The sequence below is a fragment of the Pteronotus mesoamericanus genome, unplaced genomic scaffold (genome assembly GCF_021234165.1).
Source record: "Pteronotus mesoamericanus isolate MK-2021 breed Mesoamerican mustached bat unplaced genomic scaffold, CSHL_Meso_final scaffold_21, whole genome shotgun sequence".
Taxonomy (NCBI): domain Eukaryota; kingdom Metazoa; phylum Chordata; class Mammalia; order Chiroptera; family Mormoopidae; genus Pteronotus; species Pteronotus mesoamericanus.
Genome location: NW_026555310.1, coordinates 3,362,492 through 3,388,352, shown reverse-complemented (window position 1 = coordinate 3,388,352; position 25,861 = coordinate 3,362,492). Strand labels below are relative to the sequence as shown.

The 25,861-nt window shown below is 56.7% G+C and overlaps 1 protein-coding gene across 2 annotated transcripts; it reads right to left on the bottom strand.

Moving 5' to 3' along the window:
* Positions 1-930: 930 nt before the first annotated feature.
* Positions 931-23,977, bottom strand: FIGNL2 (fidgetin like 2). 2 transcript variants are annotated; one of them, XM_054590796.1, is made up of 3 exons: positions 23,899-23,977; positions 11,060-11,120; positions 931-2,921 (listed from the first exon to the last, which is right to left on the bottom strand). In XM_054590796.1, the coding sequence occupies exon 3, from the start codon at positions 2,908-2,910 to the stop codon at positions 931-933; it is 1,980 nt and encodes a 659-aa protein (XP_054446771.1). In that variant the 5' UTR covers positions 2,911-2,921; positions 11,060-11,120; positions 23,899-23,977. The 2 variants fall into 2 exon arrangements, with proteins under 2 accessions (XP_054446771.1, XP_054446772.1); XM_054590797.1 differs by lacking the exon at positions 11,060-11,120 and having other exon boundaries at positions 23,899-23,932.
* Between the last annotated feature and the right edge of the window lie 1,884 nt (positions 23,978-25,861).

Below are 25,861 nucleotides of genomic sequence, written 5' to 3'. Positions count from 1 at the left end.
TCAACAAGTCTCACTTTCTGAGTTTTCTGGGAGAATTTGCTCCCCTGAGGGGTAATGGTGTTTGGTGGGGAACACACAGGAGAGTAGCCAAAGTCTAACATTCTTTCTGAGGTCAATTTCTTCCTGAGTTGTCAAAATTAAAAGAAAAACAGCAAGTTCTACATATCTTACAAAAATAAGAAGCCTAAATATTAAACAAGCTACATTTCTGGGATTTCCGCCCTCAAAAGCAAACAACAAAAACCCTTCTTTGGGTGTTTTTTGCTTGATTTCCACCCCCCTCCCCAAGGTTTCAGCTGGGGGAGAGGTACGGGGTGGGAGGGAACTCCGTACCTCTCCTCCTCATCCTCCAGACCTCCAGATCTCCTGCAAAGGGACACTGTACTCTTTGAATGAGGGACAGAAGGCAAGGAGACAGACCAAGAGACACAGGGGCTAGAGAGCGAGGGATGGAGACAGAAGTAGAGAATGAAAGATGGAAATAGGGGAGGGATAAGCAAAGGAGAAACAGGGCCAGGAATGGGGGAAGGGGGGAGGTGCAATGACAAAGCGACCGGGAGAAAAAACAAGGCGAATGCAAAGAAAGAGGGGAGAGTCTGGGGAGGAGGAAGGAGCGATTGAGATAGCGAGGAGACAAAAGGATTGTGGCGAGAGAGCAGGAGTTCCTTGGTCTGCCCGTCCGAGGAGCGGAGATGGCAGCTTCCCGTCCACAATAAATAGAAAAAAAACCTGAGTACACAGCGCATATGGCATCTATCTGCCTAGCAGAGGCATTTTCCTTACCAAGAAAAAAAAAATCCACCAACAGCACCCTCCCTTCTCCCTCCCACATTCATCACTCGACACCCTCCCCAGCCCGGTGGGGTAAAGTCGTCCCTCCCCGAGTCGGGGAGGGAGGGCGGCAGCTCCCGCGGCCTCCCCAGCGCGCCGTCAGTGTCCGAAGCCGTACATTTTGTCCCACTCCACGTACGAGTCCAGATCCTTGGCAGAGACCCGGGGGCCCACCTTGGCCAGGGCCGCCTCCAAGTCCTTGTAGGAGAGGGGGCGCTGCAGCCCCGGGAGGCCCGCCCCGGCCGCTGCCTGTTGGCACAGCTGCCCCAGCTCGCCCCCGGAGAAGCCCTGCGTGCCCTGCACCAGGGCCGCCAGCTCCTGCTCGCTCAGCACGCAGCCCTGCTGGGCCAGCGCCCGCTGCAGGATCTGTCCGCGGGCCGTGCTGTCCGGCAGCGCCACGTAAAAGCGGAGAGCAAAACGCCGCCGGGTGGCCTCGTCCAGAGCCGCGGGCCGCGAGGTGGTGCCCACGACCAGCACGCCGTCGGACCCCGCGCCGCAGCCGCCGTCCAGGCAAGCCAGGAGCGGCGCCTGCAGCGCGCCCGAGGCGGCAGCGCCGTCTTCCCGGGCGGGGAGCAGCGCGTCCAGCTCACTGATGAGGAGCACGGCGGGTGGGCGGCAGCGCGCTGCCGCGAAAGCGGCCTGAAGAAGGCGCGCGCCCTCCGCGGCGCCCGGCGCGGCCAGCGAGGCTCCGCGCAGGCGCAGCAGAGTTGCGCCCAACTGCGTGGCCAGGCAGCGTCCCAGCAGCGCTTTACCCGCGCCCCGCGGCCCGAAGAGTAGCACTGTCCGCGGCGGGCGCGGGCTGCCGGGGTAAGCAGGCGGCCTCAGCAGGGGCCACACCAGCTCCTCCTCCAGCGCTGCCTTGAGCGGGTCCTGGCCCGCCACGTCTGCCCACTGAACCGGGGGCCCGCAGTCCAGCATCTTGCTCGTCAGCAGCTCCAGGGCGCCCGGGTCCACGCCTTTGGGAGGCTCCTCCGACGGCAAGGCAAAGCCCCCGCGGGGAGCCGGCGCCGGGGCGCGCTCTGCGAACTTTTCAAAGGGCTCGAGTTGCGGGCCGTAGACTGGGAAGCCCAGGACCTTGAGAGAAACGCCGTCAGCGTACTTGCCCGATGCCTCCTCCAGCGCTCCGCGCGGCTTCGCCCGGAACCCGTTGCCTCGACACTCACCGTTGTCCGCCGCGGGGTAGGAGGCGCCGTCGGCTGCCGGGGCCTTGGTTGGCTCGTAGACGTACTTGCGGTAGCGGCCCTCTGCGCCCTCGTCGGCAGCCTTGCGCTTAAGCGATACGCCGGCCTCCGCACCCGGAGCGGCCGCCTGGAAGCTGTAGGAAGTGGGCGCAGGCCGGGACGGGGCGGGCGCCGGCAGGGGCGTGGGCGCCGCCAGGCCCGAGGGCAGGTAGGGGGTCGGCGGCGGGGCCGGGGGTGGCGGTAGAGTTCCGTAGCCGGGCTGAGCGGCGTAGCCCCCCGCGGGGTAGTTGTACAGAGCGCCGGAGGGGCCGTAGCCCGGCGGAGGCGGGGGCTGCAGCAGCGCGGCTGGGGGCGGCGGGGGCAACGCGGTTCCGGTCTGCGGGCAGTAACCGGGGGCCAGATACCCCCCGCCGTAGCCTGCCGCGTACTCAGGCGCTGCGGACGGGGCCCCGCACGCATTGCCGGCGTAAAGGGGTTCGGGAAGGTTCCCGGCTAAAACCGGGGAGCTCCCGAGGCCCCCGGAGCCGCCCCCACTGCCTGACTTGGTTCCTGAGAGGCCTTCGTGGAGTGACGCCAAGGGGTAGTGTGGCTCTGGCCCTGGCCAAGGCTCGGGCTCCCCCTTGGAGCCATTGAGGAAGGCGGCATCGCCGTAGCCGCCCAGGGTGGGGCGCTCGTAGGGCGAGTCCAGGACCCCTGAGTATTTCTCTGCGTAGCGCTTGAGGAGGTTGGAGGCAGTAAGGGCAGATATGTCGTCGTGTGCCCAAGCATAGTGGCAGCGCTGGCGACCCCCAGGAGGCAGCTCCAACTTGTGGGCTGGCGACGGTGTGGTTGAGGAGACGTCCAGGTGCTGCTCTGGCCACTGGTTGAGGGGCTGGGCGTGTTCCGGTGTCCAGTGCATCTTCGACAGAGCTGCAAGAGAGAAGTGGGTAGTGAGGTCCTTCGGAGCCCACCGACCGCTAGCCTACGCACTGAGACAGCAACTTGGGACAGGCTGATTCTCCGGCATCCACCACTCTCCTGGGGCACCTTCTCCAGCACCAAGTACACAATGCTGGATTTGCCCCTCTTGTCTCAAGATTAAAGTTACCTGAAAATACTTCCCTCACAACAAAAGGGATCTGGAAAGGACATGTTTGGTCCCAACTTCACCTTATAGGCAGTGATGATTGTTTTGTCCTGGCTGCACCGGCCCTGCCATCTAGGATGCATTGTCCTGACCTTCAAACCTAATGTAGTGAAGAGTCAGGCACCATGTGCACATACATACATGCTCTGTCTTGATCTCTCTGGCACTTTAAATGCAGTCTCAGGTGGGTGCTTTCTGACACAATTAGTCTCCCCAAGGCTTTCCTTCCTCACCTCCCCACTCAGAGAAATTGGAGTAGAGCTGTCTCCCTGCCCCCACCCCCAGGCCAGTTCCAGTCCTCTTGCTCTCACACAGGGACTCTGGGCCTTCCTGTGGCCTAGCTCACAAGCCCTGCCATTCAGCCTCTGGCCTGAGGGATCTCCCCAGGACATCCTGCCTTCCTCCCAAGTTCCAGTGCCCTGCATCACCTGAGCTGGAAGTGAGGAAAGTCCCTGGGACCTGAGAAAATGTGTGAGCTTTGAATCAGGGAGACCTGGGTTTGAATTCAGACTCAGTTACTGTATGGCCCTGGTCAGGCTGCCTGATCTCAGTGAAGCTCAGTTTCTCCACCTGTTAAAGAGCATAACATATGCCCTGCAGAGTGGTCTCGAGGATTTAAAAAGACAATGTATGTAAAGCATGCAGTTCAGTGTGGAGTACAAAGCAGTGTGATAAATGGTACAAGTAAGAACTGGAGCAGTGGCTGGTTCTTAACGCTGCTTTGGAGAGTATGCTCTGAGGGAGGTTCATTCCAGCTGATAGGACGGAATGGTCCTCGTGCCTTTTCCCGGCGCCCCAGCACTGGGGGCAGAGCCAGCCCCTGTTCTACGCTCTATCTGGCGTAGCCCTCACAACAGCCCCATGAGATCAATGCTATTGTCACCATTCCCATTTTACAGACGAGGAGACAGATTAATACAGCCCAGGGTCACACAGCTGTTACATGTGGAGCAGGATCCTGACTGCAGCAGTCTAAGGAGCCCAGGCCCTGTCTCTAGGCTGCGCTTCCTCCCTGGTCCACCCCTCTGGGTACTCACAGCTAGGAAAGCCTGAGGCCATGACCTAGTCTATGTCTTTTCCTTGGTCCTGTGGAAACATGGATCTGTATTTGCCTGGGAGTGTGGCTGTGCCTTGAATGCTTTATACAGGGTCCGCCACAAATAGTGCCCCTTTTTTATTACAAAATCATAAGCACACCATTCTGTAACATTGAGTATAATATCACACTCAAGCATACCATGTGACATTTTAGGTGAAATGTTCAAATTAAAACTATAAATTATTACACCCGTATTATTATTATCCTACCAACCACACTCAGGTAGGTGTTGCTTCTGCCAGACCCAGTATATTTACCCTTCAGACCTGCAGTTGGAAGCACCAGTTGAGGGTAGGAGGCTGTGATCCCCAGTTGCCTGTGCCCCCCAAGCAGAAGAGTTTGTGTTCCCTCACAGCAAAACAGCCCAAGTAGAGCTGTCCCTTTTCCTGTAAACTTGCCATCTGATAAGCATTCACACCCCTAAGCTGGCTAGGCTATTCCTTATCTGGGTCTGTGGACTTCCCAGCGGGAGGCTGGGACTCTGTGGACTAAAGGTAACTTTCAGAAACTGCACCCTTGGGGGAGCAGGCTCAGGCTCCCGAATCAGCTCTTTCTCTGCAGATCCTTGAGGGCCAAGTGCCCTCCTACACATAAGAAGCTGGATCCACTTGACTTCAAAACTTAGGCCATCAGTAAATAGTAAGAGAAGGAATCACTAGGTGGGAGGGTAAGTAAAAAATTTCTTAAACACCCACCCCTCATTTTTAGGAAGTCTTCTAGGGTCAATGAGAAAAGTGATTCAGCCTTCACAAATGGCAGAAACACTTAGTGCACCGACTTCAGTCCCTGTGGACACAGGAAGGGCACTCCGTGCACCGGGCCTGACACAGGATGTGATTAAGAAATACATATTTAGCTGTGGTTGGGTGATTAAGAAATATGTATTTAGCCCTGACTGGTGTAGCTCTGTGGATTGAGCGCCAGCCTGCAAACCAAAGGGTCATGGGTTCTATTCCCAGACTAGGGAACATGCCTGGGTTGCAGGCCAGGTCCCCAGTAGGGGGCGCAGGAGAGGCAACCGTACATTGATGTTTTCTTCTCTCTCCCTTCCCCTCTCTAAAAATAAATAAATAAAATCTTTAAAAAAGAAACATGTATTTAGTCTTTGTTCACTGTTCCTGGCTCACAGCTCCCAAACCCTTGGAATTACCTAAGCATAAGAGCATTGGGAGCATATTTCGTTGTTTGGTCTCCTGTCCTCAGTTCCTGAAGTAACTTCCAAGTCATGGTTAAAGCGGATGTCTTAGTTATTCATAGCAAGCCCTTTTCAACCACACCTGAGTTTATATTAATAAAGTGATTTTTAGAAAGCCCTTAGTTAACCTAAGGATGGAGTCTGGTTGCCAGGGGAACCAGCCAATTAGATGGTTGGAACTTTCAGCCCCACCCCACCCCCACCTCCTGGGAAAGGAGAGGCGCCTGAGACCCAGCTCAATCGCCAGTGGCCAGTGATTTAATCAGTCATGCTTATGTAATGAAGCCCCTACAAAAAACCGAAAAGGATGGGGATTCCGAGAGGTTCTGGATTGAGCTGGTGAAACGGGAAGTGCGTGGAGGGTGGTGCCCTGGGAGAGGGCACGGAAGCTCTGCACGCCTTCCCATGTACCCTGCCCTGTACATCTCTTGCATGTGACTGTTCCTGAGTTATGTTCTTTCATAATAAACTGGTAATCTAGTAAACTAGTTTCTTGAGTTCAGTGAGCCATTATAGCAAATTAATTGAACCCAAGGAGCAAGGTGTGGGGACCTCCAATTTATAGCTTGTCAAAACACAGGTAACCCAACTTATGATGAGCATCTGAACTGGAATTGGGGCAATCTTTGTGGGGCTGAGCCCTTAACCAAAGGGATCTGATGCTGTCTCCAGGTAAATAGTGTCAGGATTTAGCTAAATTGTAGGACACCCACTGATGTTGCAGAATTGGCTGGTGTGGAAAACCCACCCATCTGGTGTCAGAAGTGAGGCAGTGTAGCGTGAGAGTAAAGGGACGTGTTTTCCCCTCACACTCCTCCACCCCCCACTCTTGGCATCCTGGGGCACCCTGAGCTGTCATTGTGTGACCATGGGCAAGACACCTAATCTCTCAAGCTTCACTTTCTTCAGTTGTCAAATGAAACAGCTGGTAATAGATGATAGACCACAAACTTCTCTCTCACTAGGAACCCTTAAAAGTAAATTTTATACGTGATGCAGTGGTAAGGGACCCCAACCATGCAGTGTCGATGCCCCCCTCAGACTCCATAAGGAGGCTGCTAACACCCCTTCCCCATCTCACAGAAACTCTGTGATTCAGAATTCCATTACCCACAGGGAGGGAGGGTATTGGACCCAACAGGGCTGGGGGGCGGGGCAGGGTAGGAGGGGCAGCTGTGCAGCGGCAGCTCCAGTCCTGTGTGGAAAGGGGCTGATGCAGCCCCCTCTTGGGCAACCTCCCCAGGGCTCCATTATCTCAGCCTGGGACAAAGGGGCTGGAGTGGAGAATCCCATTGTTGGCCCTCATATGGAAATCTCATTAATCTATTCACCAAGGCTCCCACAGGCCTTTTGTCCCAGGCTTTTTGTCTACTGCTCACAACTGCTACCCCAGGGGGGTCTCTGGCGGCCTGGCAGAGCTTGAACAGGACTGGTTCCCCATCCGCTGGGCCCTGCCCCCTCGTGCCAACCCCTGTTTACTGCAAGAGGAGAGGGAGGGGTGACGAAAGGACTCCTAGGGACCTGACACAGCCCTAGCGCCACCACAGGAAAGCTATTCCCCAAGTTCGGGGCCAGACGGCAGCTTCCAGCACAGCTGGACCCCCACAGCACTGCCTGGGGGACCCTCTAGGGCAGGGCCTGGTAATAAACATCTAGGGGTGAACCCAAGGGGGCCAGAGAGGCAGCTGCAAATTCTTTGTTGCAAGGGCTGCAGTCCCTTTTCCGCAGGTAGACTGTCCTGTTCCCAGCCAGCCAGCACACACTTTCACAATACCTTCCGTGTGCGACACTGAGTGTTAGCTGTCAGAGGTGCAAAACTGGATCAAACTGTGACTCAGCCTCACAGGCTCTTTCAGGTGACAGAAGATACAGTGAAAGTGGTCATGGAGGGAGGGAAGGCGGGAGGGAGGGAAAGAAAAGAAGAGAAAGAAAAGCATGAATTCCGGAAGTTCAGAGGCAGTCGAGGCTGTTTTTGGAGGGGACGTCAGGGCAGCATCTCAAATGGGTGTCTGAGGGTGGGGAGCATTGGCGTGTGTTCCTGGACTTGAGGTTGCTGAAGGAGGAAGGACCAGAGCCGAGCAGGGAGTGCCGGCACACCCATGCCATCGCTCGCTGACTGCCCATAGTGCCCCACCTAAGGGGATGCCGTTCACAGATGATAAAACTGAGTCCCAGGGAAAAGGTGTGGCTTGCCCAGGGTGGGCATGGGGGCCTCTTCCCTCTGGCCAGTGTTTTTCCCACCTCTGTAAGGTGGTGGAAAGGCAGGGACACAGGTTGAGGAGCAGACCCCTGAGGGGAGCAGAGGTCCATGCACAAGATCTGAACACTGTTCCTCCTTGTTCCCCTACTCCTTGGATGGCGAAATGGTGAACCTGGAGCTGGGGGAAGGGGACAGGAGGGACAAAGGGAGAGGAGCAAGGGGGCTGCATGCTATGCTCCCCAAGGAGTGAGCGTGGTCAGGACAGGTGTGTCAGGGTTGAGCTGACTCTGTGTCTTGGGGCAAATTGCTTGTCCTGTTTATGGTCTGTGAACATCCCAGGCTTCTTTGATTCTTCCAACAATGAAATGCAAGCTAGCTTTCTTCCCCATGCCCAGGGCCTAAAGAAATCTAGAGAAAAATCAGCCCTGCTCATTCAGGCCTACATGCCTGTGTTCACACAGTCCCACCCCGTGGAGGTGCCCTCCCCCTCCCAGCCACCTGTCCTTCAAGAGCAGGGGATGTTCTTCCCCTTTGCACTAATTCCACCCCCTTTCAACACTCAGGGATGTGGTTCCCATAATTCTCCTCTCTCCTGTATGATTAATTTCCCCTATTCTGTCATTCCTATCAGCCCACAAACGTGCTGTTATTCTCCCATCTTAGGGGGGAAAATATTCAAAACAATCTCATGATCCCCCTCCAACTATACATCCTATTGCACTTTGCTTGCTTTTTAACAAAACCAAAAAAGGTTTCAAAGACTCCTATGCTATATTCCTGATTCCTCCCCTCCCGTTCTCTTTTGAGCCCCTCCCAACCAGGCTTTCACGCTTGGCACTCCAGCACCTGTGTGCCTGTGGCACATGACCACATTGTTAAATCTGATGGTCCGTCTTCAGTGGGGCTCTGCTCAGCAGCTTTGGACTCAGCTGACAAGCCCTCCTTCCTGAAACTTCCTCGCTGGGCTCCCTGCCCCCCTCTCCCCTCTCCTCCTCAGCCTTTGTCATGCCCTCCTTTCACTCCTGCACCCTGAGCCTTGCAGAGCCCAGGGCTGTCCTTGGAGCCTGCTCTCCGCATCACTTCCTCGGAGACCCCATCCGGTCTTGTTCCCTTGACCATCCTCTGTACATTGGGGATTCCTATATGTGGTTCTCCAGCCTAGTTTTCCCCTATGCACTTACCGCTGGCGTATTCAACCTTCTCACTGACACCTCCACTCCAATATTTAATTGACATAATTGACATGTCCAAAAATCAAATTTCTGACTTCCTCATCCCCCTCCCTATCTCCCCCTCCCTGTCTTCTCATCTCAGAAAATGGCAGCTCCATTCTTTCTAGCTGCTCAGGCCAGAAACCTTGGGATCCTAGCCAACTCTCACACCACAGACCTGCAAGTCAGACTGGCGCTGGCTTCAAAATCTGTCCAAACTGCAACCACTTTTCACCTCCTCCAGCTGCGTGTCTCACCTGGATGACTGCAGTAGTCTCCTACCTCACCTCCCCATTTCTTCCCTTGTCCCCCACTCTGTATTCTCAACACAGCAGCCACCATGACCCTTGGAAACATGTTCGATCATGTCGTTCTTCTACCCAGAAATTTCTAATGGCTCCTGTCTCATTTGGAAGAAAGGCCAAAGTTCTCACTGGCCTACCAGGTCCTAGTGAGCCACTTCCCCTTACTCTGGGCCTCCCTCCAGCCACCGCGGCCGCCTCGCTGATCCCCCACACCCAGCTTTCTCCCGCCCTTGACCTTGCTGTGCTCTGTGCCTGAAACACTCTTTCCCCAGGTCTCCACACGGCTCACACCTCATTTCAGCTCTCTGCTCAACTGCCACCTCACTGTCTCTCTCAACCTGATGGTCTCTGTAGCACCCATCACAAACTGAGCTACTTGTTGCTTTATTTTCTCGTACCTACTAGAAGGTTTTGTTCACTGTCGTATTCCAGGCACCTAGGACAATGCCTGGCACACAGTAAGTCCTTAATAGACTCTAATAGAAGGATGGTTGGATGGCTAATGAGCAAAGAGGCTTGAAATTGCCTCTATGTCCAAAGAAAGAAAGAAGTTAGGGTGACTAAATTTGAGCCCAGTGAGACGGTGAGGATGGCAAGAGGCCAAGCCAGGGAACCGCCTCAGGGGTGGATAGGGAAAGGGTGCCTGCTGCTAACCGGCACCCAGCCGGGCTGCCAGGCACCCCACCTGGCCTCCTTTTTTTTTTCTTTTTTTTCTTTTTTTAATTCTCCTCCTCCTCTCTTCCCCCAGCCAGGCCTCTGGGAGAGGGCAAAAGGGGCGATGGAATTCCCATCAAAGGCCACCGGACACATGGTAAAGAGATCAGGGCCCTTGGGGTCCTGCTTCCTCAAGGTAGCGAGGCCTCCCTGCCAGTCCGGCTCCTCTCTGGGGTGGGGGTGGGTGGTGCTGTGCTCTGGCCCTAGACTCCTCATATGTCAAATGCCAAACAGCAGGAGGTCAGCCTGAGTGAGGCTGGCCAAGCGGCCCCCATCTGGGCTGTGTGCATGCGCTGGGGGGAGGGGAGTGTGCAGAAATCCCTGCCTGTGTCCTCCTCGGTCAGGGCCACAGACAGGCTGTGACCATCTGCTGTCGTCTTGAGAGGCCAGGCCAGGGGCCCGGCACCCTTGAGGGTGAACCTTCCCTTTCCCCCAGCCTACTGGTGTTCGCAAAGAACTTCCATGGTTTCCCTTCCGTTTCACTCTCACAGCTTCCCTGCCAGATAACCATGCTCTCCCCATTTGACAGAAGAGGAAATGGAGGCTCAGAGGGGCTGGTGACTCTCCCTAAGGTTTTAATACCTAGTAAGAGGGGAAGCTGGGGCTCAGATACCTTTGGTGCCAACGTATCTAGGCACCAAACACATGGCCCTCTCAGAGCTCACCTATTAAGCACAGCTCCAGTCGAGGCCTGCCTTCAGCTCCCCTCTTCCAGGAAGGCTTCTAGGACTGACAACCCCAGGGAAGTCCCTAAAATGCTGAGAAGTCTAGGGCTCTGTCTGTACGGCCACTCTTTTCCTACCCTGGGCTGTTGGTCTCTCCCTGGATGTTTGGCCTCCTCATGGCACAGGACCTCGTAAGAGTAGCTCAGCCAGCCACAGGAGTAGATGGGCCCCTAACTGCATATGACCCACACTGGGGCTGGGTAGTCTGATGGACTGGGGAGAGAGCACCCGTTCTGGGAAGAGCCCTGCCCAAGGTCACACAGTCAGAAAGGGGTTTGCACCCCAGTTGAGGGTTTGGTTTCTATCCCTCAACACAGACTCTAATCCTGTGCTTTTCAAATCTTAACCATTGGCCACAATGGCTATTTAAATTTAAGTTCACTAAAATCTATTAAGTATTTTACAACTGAAAATTATTAAAAATAAAAATTTAGTATTAAAATTAAATTACATTAAAATTTCAGTTCCTCACCCTGGCCAGATAGCTCAGTTGGTTAGAGCATCATCCTGATACACCGAGGTTGTAGGTCAATCTCCAGTCAGGGCACATAGAAGAAGCAACAATGACTGCATGAATATGTGGAACAACAAAATCAATCTTTTTTTCTCTCTCTCTCTTTTTCTTTCTCTCTTCCCCCCTTTCTTCTCACTCTAAAATCAATAAATAAAATTTTCAAAAAAAGACTCAGTTCAACAGCACTAGCCACGGTCTGAGCCCTCGGTAGTCCTGTGGGGTGGTGGCTCCTATAGGAGCCCACGCGGGCACACAACATCCCCGTCGTCGCACCGGACAGTACTGCTCTAATCCCAGCCAGCACTCGGTTCTGCAGACAGGGTGCTTCCCACTAGAGCTGGAACCTCTGCAGCTTTCTCTTGAACATGGAGTCTCACTTCTTAGGATCTCCAGGTAGTCTTCCTTAGGACTCTGACTCCTTTCCTTAGGATTCCTAGGCAGTTTAATGGCAAGGCTGGGCTCCAGCTTTCCCAGGAAGGAGGGAGGGTGGGCTAGCTGCACCAACCACTCCCCACTAGCCCAGCCTGTCCTGCCTGCTGCTAGGAAAGGAGGGGCAGGCTGAAGAGAAGCAGAGGACGTAGGACAGGGCAGTTTGTCATCTGGCCCTTTGGGCTGTGCTTCCTTCCCTCCCCCATCCCCATCCCCCCTGGTTAACCATCCTCATCCTCATCAAATCCCAAGGACAGATGGGGGCCGGCAGGGAGAAACGTGACCACAGTGAAAGCACTCTCAAATGACAACAGAGTCCAGGGGTCATAGCTGTGTCCCCCGAGGCCTGGCCAGTCCCTCGTGTCCAGCCTTGTGCCAGCCAGGCCGGGGCTAAAGCAAATCTCAGCGAGGGGAAGAGGGGCCACTCAGGAATCTTAGTGGGAGACCTAGGAATTTGTAGGTGCTGGACTATTCCAGCAGACAGAGCCGCAGTTAAAAATGCAGTCACTCCTGTGGCCACTCATCATCCATCCATCCAACACACACGGAATAAGTCCCTACCAGGTCAAGATACAGTAAGAGGATATAAAGATGGACAGGTAGGCTCCCTAACCAGCCTGACCAGGTAGAGACAAGGTTTGTTCTGGTCTTAATCCTTGTTCCAGGCTGGATGAAGATCCTTTGTCTCTGCCCAGTGGTCTGAGCAGGCTGGACACCTTACGGACCCCTCCCTCGCGTGCGCGCGTACACACACACACACACACACACACACACACACACACACAGCTGCTGCAGCTGCCATGAACCTTCCCCCCATGGTCTCGGGCCAATCACAGCACTGAAGGGTAAGTCCCACTGCCTGGTGGCCCCCAGGGAGTGTATTAGCACATTTGAACCGCTCAACCTGCAATGACAAAGCCTGGGGCTTTGGGAGGAGACACAGCAGGAGGCGTGGGGGACTGTGGGGATCTGTCCTCCCTCCCCTCCCAGGGAAAAGCTCAGGACTAGGTTAAGCATTCTGGGGCACAGAGGAATTTGGGGGCCTCAGCTCCAGCAGTGAATAAGCGATCCATAAAATCCCAATTTACACACTCACTGATCAAACGGCCCATCTACCACCCCAGGAGGTTGGGGGTTGTTCCTAGACTTCCCCTACTTTTTAGAAGGTACTGGGGAGTCAAGAGCTGGACCCAGGACATAGGCTCCCAACATTTTACCTACAGACAGTCCTATCCCCCAATTCCCATGAGGGGCACCCATCCCCAGGCTTAGGGACTTGCCTGTACCCCCTGTGATCTGGCTGCCTTGGGCAGGGAGGGGGAGGGCAGGTGGGGGGTAGCCCACCCGGCAGCCATCTTTGTCTGCCTTCTGTGGACAACAGATCTCTTTCTCTCTGGTGCTGCCCTGGGGGCTGCCAGGGCTGACTTTAGCCTCATCAGCACAGCTAATCACTTTTCCATCCCCGAAGCCCTGCACTCCCCCCACCCACCCACTTCTTTCCAACTGCTTCGCGGGGTTTTCTTTTGACCCTCCTGGTGCTGCACTGCTGGGGGCTCTTGGAGCCCTTTTTCGCACCGCCTCATCTCATCCAGGAGCAGGGGTTTGGGGTGGAGGGACACCAGTCCCCAACCCTTCTCCCTAGACACACCAGGAAGGGAGAACTAGCCTAGTTATTACCCCTGCCCCTTCCCCAAAAGAAAACAATTTGTCTTCACCTGCCTAAATTTTGTGCACTTAGTTAAGCTGCAGGGAATTCCAGCAACAAAAAAAATCATTCTGGTTAATAAGCATCCTCTTTTAAACCAACTGTGCCTCTGGGAGGTCCCAGGTTCTCAGCCACTCACCCCTCCGCGAAGGGTCGGTAAGGCTGATCTGCTTCTCCCTGAAGCCTGCCTGAGACGAGCTGCCCTGAGCAAACACAAGTTTTCACTGAAGCCGAGTTAAGTAAGCCTTTGAGGCTGGGACTTGCCCACCCAGCCACACCTTCCTCTCACTACTTGGGCTTCAGTGGAGCAGGTTAGGGATAGGCTTCAGCTCCTGGGTCCTAGGCGGGGGTAGAAGTGGGGGGCATCCTGTGTCTGTGCATTCCAGGGGGCTTGGAAGCTCGGCTCTTGTCTCCCAGAGGCCACTGTATGCTGGCTGGGGCTTGCTCTCCCTGTCACTCCGTCCCCAAAACAGGCTGCTAGGCAAGGATTATGGTGCAAGCCCACTGTACAGCAGGACACACTCCTTCCCTTCTTCTCCCTTTTCCTCACTTTCACCGGCTGCTCGCAGGGGCCCACAAACAGGCTGGACACATTAGTGACTTGAGTTAGCAGGTGTCTGATGGCCTGAAAGACTTACCCGGGTCTAAGGGCTTCTGAGCCCACCCTAGGAAGCCCAGGGCATCCATGTGGAGCTCACAGCCCCACCTGTCTCCTGTGCCTCGGGTGGGGCAGGGAGTAGGTCAGCCTTTGAAATGTGGGATGAGGGTCTCAGTCTCTGTTTCCTCAGGTGAGAAGCAGGAGAATGTGGCAACTCCCTCACGGGCTGGCGTAGGGCACCAAAGAAAGGGCGGCACAGTCCAGACTGGCTGGAGTGGGGCCTGGGACTGGGGCCAGGCCCTAGGAGCTTCAGCCTGAGGAATTGTGTGTGCTGGGGGAGGGGGGGAGGGAGGGAGGGGAGGACGCTTTCAGATACCGGAAAGATCCAATGGGCTTGAGGGACTCAAGGAGAGAAGTGCAACTTCTCAGCTGCCTGCAGGGCCCCAGAGTGTAGAGTCCTGCCCTTCAGGAGCAGGTCCCTATCACACCTCTGACTGACTGTGACTGTCAGGTGGGTCTGCAGAGCCATGGGGGGAACTGAGCTCACTGTCACTGAAAATGTAGCCCAAGTCCCAAGCCAGAGCTTCCCAGGACGCCTGAGCCTGACACCTGACCCCTCTGACCAGCGCCCTGAGGCATCTCTCACCAGCTCCTCCTCTGCCAACAGAGGGAGGAGCCCCAAGGACTGTGACATCCCCCCCACCCCCACCCCACCCCCCGCCACCATTCCTGCCTTTTGGAAACTACCCCTTCAGGTCCCTCTTGAGAGCCCACCAAACCAGACCCAACTTCATCCTGAACCACACTTTTCATGTTCCTGGGAACCTTGGGGAGAGTTTGGAATCTAGGTGACACTCTCAGGACCCGCCGGAGGCCCCCAGACCCCAGGCTCCCCAGGGATAACATCTCTGCCTTCTGTCCCCAGAGTACGCGCATTCGCCCAGGCCGGAAACCCTGCAGGCCCTGTGGCGCCACCTCTTGCAGCCTCCACGCATCCATCTGGTCACTGAATCCCCTTGACACCTTCTCTGAAATGACCCACAGCCCTCACATCCCCCACCACAGCTGGCCCAGCACCTGAACTCCTGTCCCTGCCCTCCCAATCCTTTTATGACTGGCTGCTGGCATGGCCCTTCTACCTACAAGACTCAACCCCCGCTCATTGTGGAGTGGACACCAAACTCCTTAGCCTGGCACCAAAGGTGGGTCAGTTTCTCCTTCCTCCAGCCTTGGACCCTGCCATTCTAGCCCCTCCAGCCACAACGGCCCATTTTGAAGGCCATACACGTTCACACTTTCTGGCCTTTGCTCTGTCGGGTCCCTCTGCCTAGCATTCTAGTTCTGCCCTAGGGTGCTCCCAGACCACTAGGCCACTGTGACACCGATACTGTTGCTGGCTCCCTCTTGGGAACCCAGATAGATTCCCTGCATCTCTGTCCTGCCACTCAAAGGCCTCATTTAGAGTTGATGTCACCTGTTAAATTGGGCTCCCCATTATCCTCCCTAGACACCCCTGCCCCTGGGCCTTTGCACAGCACACAGTTCCCTAGCCCGGCAGCTCCTTCCTGCTCCCTTTCCACCCTGTCCTTTCCCTCCCAAAGTCCCCTCCCTCAGAAAACTTTCCCCGATGCAGTGGCAGTAAGAGCAGGGCCTTTGGAGTACATACTTTCATATAGGAATCACTTATGTAAGTCATTCCTCGGTTTAAAAATTGTTTACTTTTGCATCAAGGCACAGAGGTGAGTTTTGCCGCTGAGCCCAGTGCTTCACCCTGGCTAGAGGCAGTCCCTTCGGGCCCTCAGCTTCTTGCCCCATAGGGAGACGGTGACAGTCGCGCACAAGGCTCGCAGGAACTGGAGTGGATTCGAGCCAAGCAGGCACCCAGCGGGGGAGGCTGGGTTGCTGCCCAACTCGAGCACCACTGCTCTCCCGGGCTGGGTGAGACCCTCCCAGGGCCTGTCTCCTCAGGACCCGGCCCCCTGCGGGTGTGGGATGGAGGACGAGCTCGCGGCTCGTTACCAGTGTTCAGTCGTAGGCCTCTTTAAAAAAAGTTTCGCCTTAATCCTCACCTGAGGATATGTTTATTAATTTTAGAGCGGTGGGGGGAGAAAGAGATGCGAAAGAGAAACATCGATTGGTTGCCTCCCGTCCATGCTCTGACGAGGGATCGAACCCATAACCCAAGTTTGTGCCCTGACTGGGGGGTCAAACTGACAACCTTTGGGTGTAGGGGATGGTGCTCCAACCAACTGAGCCACTGGCCAGGGCACCCTTTTTCAGTCTGGGAAACATGCAGCCTGTTCTCAAAAATACTTTTTCAGTGCAGAAGACAAAAAATACACAAGAAAAATATATAACTATGTACGGTGACAGATGTTAACTAGATTTTTTGTGGTGATCATTTCACTATATATATAAATATTGCATTATGTTGTACACTTGAAACCAGTATGTCACTTACACTGCAATAAAAAAATAATATATAGGACTACTTTATCAACTATACCTCAGTAAGGCTGGGGGAAGATAAAATTTAAAAACACATGGGGCTACAAAAGGAATTGATACTAGTGAAACACAGTTCTATCCATGAACTTGTCAGAGGTCATGGGCTACAGGTCTCAGCCCAAGAGATTAGGGCCCCCCACCCCACCTGCCCAGCCAGGTTCAGAATCCAAGGTTGTCTTGAGTCCATTTAGGTAGCATGTGACCCCCAAAAAACTTAAGCTTTAAAGTCTGGGTGATCCTCTGTCCCAGGGCCCCAGCGTACCCCCTTCTCAGTGTCTAGGGATGGGGGAGACAGAGCCCCGCAGGGCCAGGCCCGATTAGAAGTGAGGAAGCAGGCCCAGGCAGCCCACCCAGGCTTCCCCAGCGGTGCCTCTGTCCCTTCCTCCACCCTTCCCAGCCCCGGGGTGCTGAGCTGAGTAACTCCAGCTATGCAGCCTGGCCGGTCTACCAGGGTGTGAGTGGGCAGTGTTGTCCTCAAGGGGGTGGCCCCCCACACCCGCAGGGCCACAGGAACAGAGAGAGAATGGGAACTTGAGGGGAGAGTGCCAGGCAAAGTCTGAACAAGCACCCACAGCAACTCCCTCTGTCTGCTCCTGTGTGTACAGGTCCCAACGCATGAGCCAAGGACTGCTCTAGCGTCCAACACACATTAGTTCATTTAATCCTCACAATAACCCTGGAAGTAGGTGTGACTGTTATTCCCACGTTACAGAGGAGAAAACTGAGGCACAGTTAACTTGCCCAGGTCACCAACCTAGGACCTGGTACCACCCACCCAGGCAGTCTGGCTCTACATGCTTTTCTGCCTCTCACCTAAGAAGCGGCTCTTCCATTTATCAGCTAAGAACACAAAGGTACTGGTTGATTTCCACCACCCGCATCCACCTCCCCTGCCTCCCTTAGCCCTCTTCCCTCAGCTCTCTGCCATATTCAACCACCAACCACAGAGCTTAGCACATTTCAAAGTGCTTCTCGTGGCACCAAATAAGTCACGGCAGGTCTGAGACCCCAGGCCCTGGGGACAGTCCCTGCCATACCCTGAGGAAAATGATCAGAGAATCAGGGCAACTAGCTGCCCACAGACTAGGGCTAGGGGAATGGGAGTGTTTAATCAAAAGGTTTCTGAAGGTTTATTCAGATAGACTCCTGACAACCAAATATCTCTGAATACCTGACGACTGTCAGGTGATAGATTATGCAGCTCAGTGCAGCCCTGCTCTTCCTCCCTGTCCTCAAATGAGGCTAATCCTCCGCGAAAGATGTTTGGCCTAATGTTAGCTGTCTGAGAACCTGCGGGCTGTCTCTGGAAGTGCGGGGCCCTCCATCAGTGCAGGCATTCAGCGTAAGAGGCCGTCTCTACCGGGAGGGGCTCTCCCAGGAAGGGCGAAGGGCTCTTCCCCTCCTCTCTACAGTGTGGGCTTTCCCCCTCGCATGGGTAACAGGCACTGCAAACCCAACAAGTCCCACACTGAACCAACCACCCTCCCTGGTCCTCCAGCGGCCTTCTCCAACCCAAAGCTACAGGCAGCTCCATGTTTCCCAACGGGAGGCTCGACCCTAAAACCCTGCCGCCGCAGAAGCCCAGAATGGAGTTGGAACGGGATCCCGGTTCCTCACTGCCTCGCCAGGGTCAGGGCCTGAAGAGGGTTGGGAAGATGGTGACATAGGAGTGGCATCCCACATAGGACTCAGTCCACCTAGAAAAGGATCCCCTTTTTAGAGGAGTGAGGGTCTGGCCGCTAATGAATGATGTCTGTCTGAGGAGCTGAGTGGAAGGGGCCATCTCCCCCGGTGGCCAGAGTTCTTAGGGAAAACAGAGGCAGACTGGGTAGAGGCAGGGTAGAGCCACATGAAGGGGGCAAGGTTTTCTTTTTTTCCCCCCGTGGCCTAGCAAAAAGAACAAACACCTCAGGCTCTTGCATCTCCAAAGGCCAGGGAGGCCAGTCAGCAGCAGCTGGACTCTCCCAGTTTCCCACTAATTCCCTCTGAATTAGGGTCTCTATCACCTATGAACAGCCTCCCCTGGGGAAACAGTCTTTGAAGCTCCACCAATGATGCAAGGCCCTGCTGCCAAGCGCTGGTCTTTTCCCTGAGTCTATCCCTTCCCAACTCATCCTGGAGCCCTTCCACAGCTCTGCGGGGGCCACTCCCCAGCTCACACACCTTCATTGCTCCCTTCTGCCCAGGCACTATAAGGAGAGTCCTGCAAGTGTAGCCTGTTCCTTGGCTTCTTCACTGGTCTCCAACTGTCCTGTAAACTCCTTCAAGATGGGACCACATCCGAAAAGAATGGTTTTTGGATGAATGGTTGCCTGGATCAAGTATCCAGGGCCTGGCACAGGACCCTGCTGAGTGTACAGTGAGTGTGGCCATGTGATACACTAGGTGTCTGCGGCAAAGCAAACAATGCCAGGCCTAGGGATGTGCTCTGACCTTCCTCGGCCATGCGAGAAGCTGAGGGTTGTTATAGGAGACCGAAGGTGTGACGGCTCACCTCCAGGCCTGGTATATGAGTGCCCAGTGGGTGCATGGGGAATTTTTGGGGCCCAGGGATGCCAGCCAAAGCTGGGCACCCCCTGCAGCCTGGCTAAGGTACACTCAGGACCCTGAGCAGTGCTGGGACATAGCAGGTGCTCAACACAGGTTTATCAGAGCAAAATGCAGCCTCTTGGGCACATTTCGCCACCTGCCTCTGATCTCAGCCCTGGGCTGGGGATCAGGCGGACCAAGTCCGCCCAGGCAAAGAGGGCGGGCAGAGGGCGGTACGCTTCCACCTCCCAGGTTCCTGACACAGCTGAGCCGGCTGTCCTTTCCCTACCCTCTGATGTCTTTGGAGAAAGCTTCGAAGATGGTCTGGGCAGCCCTGCCATGAGCCAGAATGTTCCCACATATCCCTTTTCTCCTTACACCTACATTAGGAGGTGGTTCGCTGGAGTCCCTGGGTTCTGAGTCACTGAACGAGTGACCAAAGGTACATAGTATACTTCAGAGACAAAGGGACACACTCTTTGAAACCAGGGCTCTGTCACCTATGAACTCACTGTCTTTTTATCCCCATTTGGTAGATGAAGAGGTTGAAACTCAAACAGAGTAAGGGACTTGTCCAGGGTAACTACACCGGACTAGTGGCAGGGTCATGGCCAGCCAGGACTTGGGCCCGAGGGCGACAGCCATGATTGGTCACCATAAAATCAGGTCTGAGCCTGTGGAGACTGGGCTGTGGCCACTGCCCAATGCTCCCCTTCATCGGAACTCCCCGCCCCCCGCCTCCAGCCGCCAGGGTGGATTGGGGATAACACTGCCCTTGCCTCAGTGCTGAAGGGAAAGAGAGCAGGGCACCTGGGTGCTTTCCATCGCGGCCCCTTCTCCTTGGCTGGGCCAAGCAGGGAAATGTCAGCCTCAACAGCAGTGACAGCTCTGAGCACTGTCACCTGCATTTCTGACCAAGCCTGCACAGGTCTGCAGGCATTCAAGAATAGAACTCAGGGGTTACAGCCCCAGGCCCACGCCTCATTTAATCCTCATATTAATGCTTATGATGTTGGCACGATTCTTGGTCCCATTTCACAGATGACATTTAGAGTATGTAATGCATGCTGTCTAAGTGTTAGCTATGATTGATCAAGACACTTATGAAATGCTTGGAGAAGAAGCTAGATTTTCCTGATTCCTGGGGCCAAATGGATCCCCAAACAAAATAAGCCCTGGACACCCTCTCTCCAGGCGACGCACTCAGAGATGAGATGATGAACCCCTGCAATGGGCAGTGGGAACCTTTCCCACTCAAAGCCTGGCCAGTCACCTTGATTCGCTCCCCCTGGTCCCTCAGCTCACCCTGCCCACCTGCCCATACGAAGGCCATGGAGACAGCACTGCATGTGAGGCAGGAGTGCTGGGCCGCAGGTCTGACTCTGCCCTCCCCACTTCAGAGAGGGCTGGGCTCGGGGGGGAGCTTCTAGATGGAGGGTCCCATGTGCTCCAGGGGGCCCATGAACCCCCTAAAGCAGAATGCAAAGTCTGGTGTCAATTGATGCAAGTGCATTTTTCTGGGGATGGCTTTTGCTGATTCCTTGAGAGGGTCTGTAAATAAAAAAAGAAAAAGCTATGGATTCCCAGACTGGGTAATCTTGAAGGTCCCTTCCATCTCTAGATTTCTTGGGCTATATGCATTTCAACATAAATTCTGATCCCCAGCCTTCAAGGCTAATTCAGCTGCCACTCCAGGAAATTCTCAGATTTTTTGCTTCTTTGACAGCAGCGCAAGGCTTGGGACCCAGTGCCACACAGTCTTGCACAGACTCTGGTGCCTTGGTCTTCCTCACTGGCCTGCCAGCTCCCAAGAGGGAACAGGGCTAGCCCAGGGCTGAGATGGCAGAATACACCAGCATACTCCATGGTCAGCCCAGGGGGGCTTGCCTCTGTCCACTGGAAGGCAGGGGCTGCTGCAGACCACAGGTGCACCTGGGCCTCAGGTCCACCTCTCCCTGCTGCAGCCCTGAAACCTCACGGAGTTCTGCTCCTGCAGGGAAACTGGTTTTCATTAAATCAGGTAAAGGGGTCATTAACTGCCAGCCAAGTCAAGAAGAAGCAGAGTTTTGCGAGAAGGCACAGGGAGGGTGAGGGAGATCAGCCTGTCTCCTGGCCTCCCTGGCTGACCAGTGGTGGGGGGAGGGGGGCGGGGAGACTGGGCTCCTAAGGGTACAGCCACTGCAGCAGTAGGAGCTGGGGGTAGAGAGTGGGGGCAGTCCTGGCCCAGATAATAAGCAATTGTTAATGTGATCCATATGGATCCTGACTGGCCTCTCTGTTTAACAGGATGATAATGGCAGGGAAAGAATGCTGGTCTGTGGGGAAAGGAAGGGGCAAAGTCCTCCCCGACTTGGAAGGAGGGGGAGAGTTAGCAATGAGGAGGAGAAGGAAAGCCACCCAGGGGTCTCCACCCACCCAGGAGCGCAGAACTGTCTGCCAGAAAATGTCCAGATTCTATGCTTTGCAGGCTGCCCTTATAAAACTCCTTTAATTCCGCCAACAAATATTTCTGGGATACCCACATGGTACGGAGCCCGCATGCCAGGTCCCTGGAGGCAAGGTGCAGGGAAGTGTGTGCTCCACCTCTGTCCCGGAGGCAGAGCCTAGTGTGGACTCAGGCTAAAGGCTGAAGGCTGAAGCGAAGCACAGGTGCAGGGCCAGGAGAACACGGAGGGAAGGGCAGGAGCAGAGGTTACAAGGAGGAAGTAGGGCATCCGAGTTGGGCCTTGAAGAATGAGGAGGTTGTGGAAAGACAGGGACAATGGGGAAGGCATTTGGCTGAGGGAACAGGAAGAGCAAAGGCAGAGAGGCGTGAAATTGCGTGGAGAGTCTGAGATCTCAGCAATAAAGCTACAGCCCAGGTGGGGGAGGGGAGGGGATTCTTGCCCCATAAAAAGCTGTGGCCAGAAGGACCAAGAGGAAAGCAAATAAGGGCTCTGAGAGACACACTGGGGACTGGTACCACTCCCGTGACCCCCTCTAGTCTGTGTACTGGCATTGTCCACTCCCGGGATCCTTGGCGGAGCCCACCCTTATAGCAAAGTCAGAAGATCCCGCAGGGCCTCAGAGGCCGTGCCTCTCGACCCCCTCTTCTTCTTCTGTGAAGTTGGGTGGCCCCCTGAGGAATGGGGGTTATCTGGCCCACCTCTCCAGGAGCAACTCCACTGCCTCATGTAGCTAAGTTCCCTTTGGCCCAAGTGGGCTTTCCCCCTGAAGACATTACAGCGAGGGTACCGGGGGTCACTCCTTACAAGGGTGGCTGCTGTGGACACCAATGGAATCAAGTGGAAATAAATGAAATGGCTTTAAACATGGGAAAGGGGGATTTACGAGGCCTGTCACTCGGTCCAGCACCGCCGGCCGGCAAGCCCCGCCCCCTTCTCGCCCACCCCAGGAAGCCCGGCCCCGCCCCCTGCCTCGCAGCTCGCGCGGCGGCCAGGTACCCGTGTGGCTGGGGGATCCCAGCAGCGCCGCGGCCCCCGGACCGCCCAGCGCGTCTGTCCTCCGGGGCTAAGGCCCAGCGGAGGATGGCGTGTGCTACCGGCGAGAGGCTCCGGGATGGGGGCTCTGAGACACCCCAGCCCGGCCGTGTCCAGAAGGCTGCACAGGGGTTTCAGGTTGGATTCGGGAGGGTCTGGGGCTCCCTGTGCACGGCGGGAGTTCTCTGTACCACGGCACCACCCGGCCCACTCCACAGGATCCACGAGTAAGGCCCTGGGCCCCCAGAAGTTCCTAACCGCCCCACCCCGGGCCCTGCCGCCGCAGAAGCCCAGAATGGAGTTGGAACCGGATCCCGGTTCCTCACTGCCTCGCCAGGGTCAGGAGACCGCTCCGCCGCCGCAGCCGTGCGGACGACAACACAAACATTCTTCCGTCCTCTATTCTCCTCCAAATTAGGTATCCATGGAGACAGGGCCAGGCAGCCTGACAGCCCCACGGCCTAATCCTGATTTAGTGACCGTCCCTTTAACAGCCCACCCACCCGTCCACCCACCCCTGCGCTCCAGGCCGCCTCTAGGCGCAGGCTCCAGGCCACTCACGCTCTCCCCCGCGCAGACCCCTTCCCAGGCCTCCTCCGCCCGGGAGGTGCACCCGGCGTGGAGGGGCCGGGCCAGGGGGCCTCCATTTGCTGAGCACCTACTGTGTGCCCAGCCCTCTGCAGAGGGCCCTCCATAGAGCGGGTTCCTGGCAAGGGAATCCGTGTAGACCGAGAGCGGGCTCGCGAAGTGGGGAAGTTTAAGGGGCTCCGTCTAGAGAGCTGGGAGCTCAGTGGGTCTCCCTTGTAGCCTGTGGCCCATGAGTGAAGGTAAGTGCCGCTCCTGCCAACACCCTGACCCTGAGACGGGGCTCTGTGCTCTCCGGGCCAGAAAAGAAAGGAAGGTCTGGGCTTTAGGGGCTCAGGGCCCGAAGTGGCTTGTCTCCTGTCACTGCCCCGTCACGATGCTGGGGAATCTCCGGACCAGGAACCCAGCCCCCAGCCCCCACCTCTCTCTCTCTCTCTCTCTCTCTCTCTCTCTCTCTCACACACACACACACACACACACACACACACACAGGCCGCTGGACAAAGACCTGACGGAGTGGGAGGGGCCTGAGGGCCGGCCTTCGGGCTCCGGACACAGGATCCTTCTGGGACCCGAACCCTCAAATCCGGGCTCCCCACCCCCCAAATCCCGCGGGCTCCCCCCGAGCCGGCTGCTCGCTATTGCTGCTGCCTCCGCACCAAACGGGGCAGCGAAGAGAGTGCCCGTCGGCGGCGGAGAGGCCATCCCCTTCTCTGCCCGCCCCCGACCCCCGGGAAGTGACCCTGGGCTCCCACGCACCCGCACGGGCATCTCGCTGGCCTTGCCCTTCGACCCCCGCCTAGTTGAACCCCGCGACCCTCAGCCCCCGCCCTCTCCCGCCCTCGCACTGCCCCGCGCCCGCGGACAAAGCTCCGGACACCCCGACCGAACGGTCACCACCCCCTGACCCCGGCCCGGCCGCGCGCTCCCGTGCCTGCCCCAGCCTGGCCCCGCGGCCCCGTACCTCGGCATCCCGGCCGGGTCCTAGGTGAGTGTGCGCGGCCTGGGGGGGCGTCCGGCCCCGGGGCCGGGGCGCGGGCCGGGGGCGACAGGCCGGGTCTGGAGGGCAGCGGCGCTCACCATCCTGGAGCGGCTACTGCTGCGGCCGCCGCGGCCGGGAGCGGGACTGGGCAGTGGGGGTGGCCGGACAAGGGGCCGCCCCGGCTCCCCCGGCAGGCAGGACCCCCACCCCCACCCCCGCCTCCCCTCGCCCGCCCCCCGCGCCCTCCCTCACGGGCCTTCGCTCCCCTCCCCTTCCCCTGCTCCTCCCTCCCCTCCTCCCCTCGCGCCCCTCCCTTCCCCCAACGCCCGCCCCTCCCCGCGCCCTCCCGCCCCCGGCTCCGTCCCCGCCCTCCCGGTCCTCGCCCCCGCCCCGCCCCCACCTCCCCGGGGCTCACCGGCCCCGCCTCTCCACCCTCCTGGCCTGGCCCCGCCCCCTCCTTCCCGGAGCTCTCAAATAAATTAGCCGCGGGGGCGGAGAGGGGGAAGCAAATGACCCTTGGTTTGGAGAGCGCCCTTGGGCCACTCTCAGGTCCGCCCGTCCCCCTGCCTGGCCGTCGGGGCGGAAAGTTGGGGAGCGGGTGGAGGCCGCGCGGGCCGGCCGGGGTCGGGGTCGGGGAGCGGTCCGCCGAGGGGAAGGCCGGGACTGAGCAGCCGGCCCGCCGAGCGTGTCCGCAGGGTGTGAGCGGCTTCCTGGGTCGAAGGGCAAAGGAGAAGGCGGCCGGCCCGGCCCGCGCGTCCGCTGTCCTCCCAGACCCCCTCTCCCAGGACTGCCTCTGCCGCTTGGCCAAACCCGTGTTGACTCACACTTTCATCCTCCGCCCCCCGCCCCCGCCCCCAAGTGAACTGACCACCTACTGGTACCAGATTCCGCTGCCGCGGCAGCCCGCAGCCCGGGATGCAGAGGGCAGGACACACACAGCCAGGGAGCTGGGCCGTGACCGAGCCCCCGACGTGGGCAGCAGAGCGTGGGATGTGACTATAAATGGGCTTCACTGGAGGGCTTCCCCAAGAGGGCCACATTGCCACTGGGCCAAGCAGGCTGAATGGCGGAAGGCAAAGATGAGGGATGAATCCCAGACCTGTGGTCTGCTTAGGGATGTCCAAAGGAGATCATTGACTGGTGTATTCCTGCAACCGTTATGTACTGTATTGAGCGTCTTCTTTGGGCCAAGCACTGGGCTAGTTGCAGGGGACACCCGACAGGGTCCCAAAGGCACATCCCTGTCCTCCTGGAGCTCTCAGTCCAAGGACAGACAGAATTCTATCAGACACAGACACAAGACTTCAGCGATCAAGCCGGGAAAGGAAGCCTGCAGGACAAGAGACCCATAGCAGAACCCATTTTGCCCCCATGAGGTTGTAGGAGATGGGGCTGAGCTTAAGTTGGAGGGTCCAGATAGATTTCCTGGAGATGCTGAGCATCCAAAGGCTCCCAAGTCATCTATGTTCCCACCCAAGGGCAGTGTTTGAGGGCTCCTCTCTTCTGAGTTGGGTTTTGTTTTGTTTTTTTTCTTCTCCTTGTGCATGCTGTTCAGCCTCTCTAAGCACCAATAGAGCGAGGTTGCCCCTGCACCCCTCACTGCCAGCCTGCAGGGTAGCACTCTGTCCTCTGCTTTGAAGAATTCTCAACACTTCTAGTAGTGGTTCCTCTGAGAATGCTGGGTGGTGAACTCTCAGGGCACCCCCTGTAGGTGCCACTCAGGGAAAAGGAAGGGGGAGGCCTTCAATGTGCCCCATTTTTTCCCAACCCACATATGGAAACAGGACCAGCACCCAAACAGGTTCTAGAACTCACCAAGATCAGGATCTCTACCCCAGAATCCTCTCCCCTCCACACCCCCAAGATCACACCCTGGCACAGGGGAAGTATACGCATATATCAAGGCTCAGAATGCTAGGGCAGCCCCTGGCTTCAGAATCAGAAA